Below are 7563 nucleotides of genomic sequence, written 5' to 3'. Positions count from 1 at the left end.
GGGAATCTTAATTAAGGGATTATTTAAAAAGATTTGTGGGCCAACCCACATCATGAAACTCCCCCCCACCGCATGAAGCTCCCCCGATTGGACAGATCCTTCCGCTCCACTTCACTCGTGAGTTCCGTTTCCACGTCACTCGTGAGTTCCGTTTCACTCCAGCATCTGTCCCATTTATGGCATATGAGTCATACCTAACAAATCTTCACCTTAGCGAATATCCAGCCCATTAAGAGAAATATATATATCCAACAAATCTCCACCTTGGCGAATATTCAGCCTCTTACGATAAATACATATGCCTAACAAATCTCCACGACGAATATCCAGCCCCTTAAGAGAAATATATAAGTCTAACAAATCTCCACCTTGGTGAATATTTAGCCCCTTAGGAGAAAATACATCATGGAGTTTCTTATGCACCAATGTGGGTTGGGTCACACTAGACTGAATTATTGATTTTCAACATATAGGCCCTCCACCAAGAGTAAACACATACCCAGTTGTGGACCTTATGTCATCCCTGGAGTTTCTTATGCACCAATGTGGGTTGGGTCACACTAGACTGAATTATTGATTTTCAACATATAGGCCCTCCACCAAGAGTAAACACATACCCAGTTGTGGACCTTATGTCATCCCAATCACCAGCATAGTCAGAATCAACGTACTCCACAACCGAAGAATCATCCTGTTGACTGCCAAAAATAATTCCATGTCCTACAGTACCCTTCAGATACTTGAAAATTCATTTGACTGCTTCTCAATGCACATTTCTGGTTTAGCACTTGATTGCTTCCCAATGTCGTCTTCCAGGTTTAGTCATGAATTTGCAGACTTGACTAACAGCATGAGTCAAATCAGGATGAGTACATATCATTACATACATCAAGCAGCTAACTGCACTGGCATATGAAACCTTTGTTATGTCTTTGATTTTTGTATCTGTCTTAGGATACTGTTTTGAAGGAAGATTAAAATAATTTGCCAATGGAGTGCTCACAGGCTTTGTTTTGCTCATCTCAAACCTTTTCAATACTTTCTCAGTATAGACTCGTTGAGATAAACATAATCGTATTATGCCTCTATCTCGATGAATCTACATTCCAAGAATCTTATTCGTATGACCCAAGTATTTCATATCAAATTTCTTGCTTAATAAAGCTTTCAAACTACGGACATCATTCATATTCTTTGCAGCAATCAGCATATCGTCAACATACAGTAACAAAAAAAAAATAATAGAACGATCATCAAGGCTTTTCACATAAACTCAACAATCATACTCACATCGCTTGTAGCAAATCTGAATCATGTAGGAGTCAAATCGCTTGTACCATTGACTTGGAGACTGTTTCAACCCATACATTAATCTCTTTAATTTGCAAACCAGATGCTCCTGTCCAAGTTGAGTGAACCCTTCTGGCAGCTCCATGTAAATCTGCTCGTCCAAATCACCATGCAAGAAAATAATTTTAGCATCCATCTGCTCAAAATGCAAATCCAAAATAACTACTAATGCAAGCACTGCTCTGATTGAAATATGTCTGACCACATGAGAAAAGATTTCATCATAATTTATCCCCTTCTGCTGTGAAAATCTCTTTGCTACCAGTCGAGCTTTGAACTTTTCCCCTTCTTTTTTTGATACTGCTGGTTTTCTTTTGTACATCCACTTGCACCCAATAGTCTTCTTTCCCTCAGGAAGCTGAACTAGCTCCCATGTGCGATTTTTCTGCAAAGACTCTATCTCCTTGACCATTATACCCATTCATTTCTCTTTATACTGCTCATGGCTAGTGATAGCTCCTTGAAAAGTGGTTGGATCATCGTTGTTGATGAGAAGTGCACAAGAGACAAAATCTTCATAACCCAATATGCTAGGAGACCTTAGATTGGTGCGCCTTTGTCTATCTCTAGCTAGATTATAATTATGCATATCATTTGGAATGAAATCACCAGGTGTTGGATTTGAACCTTCAACTCTCTCAGTTGTTTTTGGATGCTATTCTAATTTCCTTTGCACTGCATCTGAACTGGAACTGTTGGCCTTATACATTGTCTTGATTCTACTGCAACTTAGACTGTTCATAAAAAACTACATCTCTGCTGATCACCATCTTTCTTTGCAATCATATCTCAAAACTTGTATCCTTTCACACATTTCTTGTAGCCCAAAAAGATGCACTTCTTGGATTTTGCATCAAGTTTTGATCTTTCTTATGTAGGTACATGCATATAAGCAGGACAACAAAAAATCTGTAAATGATTGAAATTAACTGGATTACCTGTCCATGCCTCTTCTATGATCTTGTCACTCAACTCCTAATGATGCCCGAGATGATCTATTGATGAAAAAATATGTCAAATTCATAGCATCTGCCCAAAACTCTTAGGAAGTCATGCATTCAGTCTCAAGCATCTTGCCTTTTCAGTTAAGGACATGTTCATCCTTTGTCACACCATTCTGTTGTGGTGTCTTGCGCACTGAAAAATGCCTCTGAATCCCATGCTCCTCATAGAACTTCTGAAATTGCGAATATGTGCACTATGTGTCATTATCATACCTCAAATAATCAATTTTTATGTCAGTTTGGTTTTCCACCTCAGCTTTCTACAACTTGAATTTAGAGAATACTTCAGATTTTTGCTTGAAGAAATACATCCAAACTCTCTTTGAGAAATCATCAATAAATGTAACAAAATACTGAGATTCTCCCAACGACGACTCCTTGGTAGGGCCCATACATCAGAATGCACATAATTAAGAATCCTTTCAGTTTTGTGCTTTCCAGTCATAAAACTGACTCTAGCTTGTTTTACAAGAACACATAACATACAAAGATCGAGCTTGCAGCTTTTAACACCATGCAACATGTTTCTTCTATGCAATTCTGCCATCCTACGTTCACTAAGATGACCCAGACGCATATGTCATAACTTTGTACTATCATCATCTGACTCAACAGAGAACTCCACTTATAACTATAATCCCCAACAGTCTGTAGATATTACCTGTAGTTAACTTTCCTTTCATTACAATTAGTGCACCATTTACAATTCTGATGGTTTCCCTATCCTCATCAGCCTTAGGAATAAAACCATTTATATGTAAAGTACCCATGGAAATTAAATTCTTCTTCAGATCTGGAATATGTCTGACATCACGTAATGTTCTAACTGTATCATCATACATATTAATTCTAACTTCTCCAATATTAAAAATATTGCAGCATCTATCATCACCTAGATAAACCGAGCCAGAATTAGCTGACCTGTATGATAAACCACTCCCTATTAGTTGTTATGTGATAAGAGCATCCTGAATCAAGAATCCATGCATCCGTGAACTGAGTTGATAAAACTGACAGCATATCACCATCATTGCAATCTGAATTGTCATTCTGAATAGAAATGGTTTTATTCCTAGGTATGGAAGAAATTGGAAACTCAGCTTATGTCGAAATTTCTTACGAATAAATTGTATCTGAAGCAAAAGTTGCATGAGCTCAAGATGCAAGAATGTTATGATCTGGCATAGTATGTTAATGACTTCAATCAAATAAACACAAATTTATCGCGACTTGATAGGACTATTGAGGAGGAAGGCTGAGCAATGATTCTGTTGTGTTCACTGTTTTCTTCCTATGAACACTTGGTGACTACTCTTACATATGAGAAATAAACTATCAAAGTTGATGAGATCACTGCAGCATTTTGACTCACAACCAACGAAAGTAAAATGCAGGGGAAAACTCTCATGGCGCAGTTTATATGTTAAGGGTAAGCAAGATCGTGGAAGGAAGAAAGAGAAGGAGGGTTTTGGAAGGCGAAATTCCATATCAAAATCCAAAGGCAAAAAGACGATTCATTGCTACAAGTGTAAAAAGCCAGGTCATATGAAGAGAGATTGACCAAAGCTCAAGAAACAGACTGAGGAGAAATGATTCATCGAAGTCTGTAAATGTGGGTTGGGGGTGCGGGGGCAACACCCCGCGGTTTGTTACAGAAGTAATTTAAGTAATTACATATTATACTATAGGGCTATATATATGTCATGTTTGTAATCTCATATTCTATATTATGTACTCTTTTCGGAATATTGAAAGAAAGTCGTCGCTCTGCTTGCGATGCGTAGACATCTTTGTCGAACGTCGTTAAATCTTGGTGTTCTTCTGGATTTGTGTCAATTCCTGTTTCTATTTTTCTTCGTCCTAATTTCTCAACAGATTTTATCAAAAATTTTCTTTGGTTTTGGTTGTTTGGATTTTGGATTTCGTTTGAAATCAGTTTGCTCTAATTTAAAAATCAAATCATCTGAACCGACCGAATGCTCACCCCTACCATTATCTGACCTTCGTCTATCATCTCCTAAATAACATCATCTGAGCATTGCTGTAAAATCACAATCTGTCAACCACCATCGCCCCGGTTACAATCATATGACCGCCATCATTAGATTTTCATGATCCGATCATTACCTTTATCTTTTACTTATTCTATTTCTATCATAACTTTAAAACATGTTATAATCAAGTCTTTTCATCATGTTGAGCGAAATGACAAAATTTATAATTTCAGTTGAAATAAACATTTAATCTCGGTTAGGTAGTGTGATTTTTCATTCTTAATTTCGTAAGTACAAAAATTAGGACATAAAACTCATATTTTATATCTACAAATCTTTTTTTGCATTTAATATCCTGATAGGAATTATGATGAATTTAAAAATTATTTTATTTTTTTAAATAAAATTAATGTTAAATATAAAAATTTTATACAACATTAATTTTTAAAATAATTTTTTATTTTTTTTCGCCCTTTTCCGAGTATTATTAAAAACACCGATGTCACGTGATTTCTTTTTCTTTCGCAGTGCAAGGAGCATCCTGAGGCCCCTCTGTACGGCGGTGGAGTTCTGAAGGCCGGAGCTGCCGCGTTTCAGAAGACGGAGACCGGGAGTTCTTCTCCGGCGTTTGTGCTGTTTAATCTCACTGCGGTTACCAGATACAGCTTCTCATGTCAGTGCAAATCCCTTCACTAATTAGATTAAAATAAGGTTAAAAACTATTAATCTTTTTTTTTAAAAAACAATACTGCAAGTAAAAATTTTATATCATACAAATTTTAGAGTAAATCTAATGATTTAAGTATATTTTTTGATGCAATTTATATCAAAATATTTTAACTTAAAATTTTCTTGATTTTTGGTATTTTTGTAAAGATTTCCCACTATGAATTTTATTAAGACATATTTGAAAATTATTAAATTTATTTAAGTAATTATTGTATATAAACTTAGCATTCCCATTTAAGAGAACTGGGACAAATATTAATTAAAAAATAAAAATTTTTATAGCGAGTGTAATAAACGATATCAGGACTCGTGATGCATTTTTGTATCTGGACTCCAATCAGAATTTATCACATATATAGACAGACTCTCTTATGTATTAAATTAACTTTTTTTTAGTAAGATGGGTCGACTTGTACACCTGGCAGGTATTGATTAGAGTCCTGATGCAAAACTGCATCAGGACTCTTGATACGATATTTTTTCTTAATTAACACAACTACATTAAACTTCCTCATGATAAAAATTTCTAAAATGTGAGAAAAAATATAATTCAATAAAACATTCTTCAAAAGCCATCCATTTCTTGATCATAAGGTTGGTTGAAGATCAACAGAGGAGCCCATTCTGCTCTCCTGAAGGCCAAACTGATCACCGGCGACAAAACCCTAAACTGCGTTGGCTCCTCCTTTGCCAAACACGGCTGCTGGTCTTTTCTCAAGGGAGGCTTCGTCCTCAACACCCCCTCCGAAACTTCACTCATTTTCTTCCAGGTTTTTTTTTATTTATATATTAATTCCTTAACATTAAATAACCATCCATCAAACTATAAATCCTTAAAAGTTGAAAAAATAAATCTTATTTTCTTTAATGTATATAGAGTGCAGATGGAAGCGAAGCAATAGATATCGCGGTGGCAAGCGCAGCGCTGCAGCCTTTCTCAGCCGAACAGTGGGAGTTTCAGCAGAATAGCAGCATAAGAACAGTATTGTTTCTGCACAACAATCATTCAATTTCGACGAACTGTTTGCTTCCGTTTCGGATTTATGAAAAAATCAGAAGAACTTCACAAATCGATATGTGATATTTTTAATAACATTTAAATCACAGAAAATATGTTAAATACAATATAATGAAAACATTTGATATAAAATGCATGAAAAAATACTAAAAAAATTAAATATATTTATATATAACTTACAGGATTAAGAGCTGAATCTACTTATCTATACAGAAAAGAAAGCGTGAGGTAGCAATCCACGTTTCAGACGCGGAAGGAAATCGCGTCGCCGGAGCTTCAGTTATCGTTCAGCAGATCTCAAGGGAGTTCCCCTTTGGCTCCGCGATAGCTAAAACCATACTCGGGAACCCAAAGTATCAGGTGATCTTTTGCTATAATCTAATCTACTTATATTATTTTAAATTTTCGATTTTTTTTCATAATATAAATGCAAGAGAATCGTATATAAAACATTAAAAAAAAAGATCAAAACTTTCGGCAGGACTGGTTTGTGGACCGCTTCAACGCAGCGGTCTTTGAAAACGAGCTGAAATGGTACACGACGGAGCCGGAGCGCCACCAGCTGAACTACACCCTCGCCGACCAAATGCTCCGATTCATCCACTCCCACCAAATCATGGCGCGCGGCCACAACATCTTCTGGGAAGACCCCCATTACACCCCCTCCTGGCTCCGCAATCTCTCCTCCCCTGACCTCCGCTCCGCCGTCTCCTCCCGCATCCGAAGCCTCCTCTCCAGATTCAAGGGCGATTTCGTTCACTGGGATGTCAGCAACGAGCTGCTTCACTTTGACTTCTACGAGCGCCGGTTGATGAACCCAAACGCCTCGCTCGACTTCTTTCTGGAGGCTCAGGAGGCCGATCCGCTGGCCACTCTGTTCATGAATGATTATAACGTGGTGGAGGGGTGCGGGGATGAGAAATCGACGGTGGATTCGTATGTGGAGAGGATGAAGGAGCTTGTTGGGGGAGGGGCGGTGTTGGGAGGGATTGGATTGGAGGGGCATTTCGATGAGCCGAATGTTGTTTTGATGAGAGCTGTGCTTGATAAGCTGGCGACGTTAGGGCTTCCGATTTGGCTGACGGAGGTTGATGTGAGCAGGAGGTTCGGCCATGAGTTGCAGGTATGGTTAAAATCGCCAAAGACCAAATTTTTATCAAATCTTCCCCGTTTGAGATAATTTTATGCAGGCGAAGTATTTGGAAGAAGTTCTGAGAGAAGGTTTTGCTTATCCTTGGGTGAATGGAATCATGCTATGGAGTGCGCTTCATCCCAATCAGTCTTGCTATCAGATGTGCCTCACGGATGAGGAGTTCCGGAACCTGCCGGCTGGCGAAGTGGTGGACCGGCTGCTGGAGGAGTGGGAGACGAAGGAGGCGGGAGGAGAAACGGATGATCATGGAATGTTTAGCTTTGATGGGTTCTTGGGGGGATATGAGGTCGCTGTGAGGTATGGGAACAGGTCTGT

At 38.0% G+C, this 7563-nt stretch overlaps 1 protein-coding gene across 1 annotated transcript; it reads left to right on the top strand.

Annotated features, from left to right (window-relative positions):
* Positions 1-4864: 4864 nt before the first annotated feature.
* On the top strand, positions 4865-7563 carry LOC110036275 (anti-sigma-I factor RsgI6-like; the record flags this gene model as incomplete). Its single annotated transcript, XM_020740684.1, is given in 6 exon segments — positions 4865-5021; positions 5672-5847; positions 5955-6059; positions 6309-6455; positions 6577-7218; positions 7286-7563. Coding segments are annotated over 6 exon segments (1505 nt in total), but the record flags the coding sequence as incomplete, so codon positions are not given.

The sequence above is a fragment of the Phalaenopsis equestris genome, unplaced genomic scaffold (assembly GCF_001263595.1).
Source record: "Phalaenopsis equestris unplaced genomic scaffold, ASM126359v1 Scaffold204549, whole genome shotgun sequence".
Lineage (NCBI taxonomy): Eukaryota > Viridiplantae > Streptophyta > Magnoliopsida > Asparagales > Orchidaceae > Phalaenopsis > Phalaenopsis equestris.
Note: the sequence above shows the minus strand (reverse complement) of the source record. Positions and strands in the feature narration are given on the sequence as shown.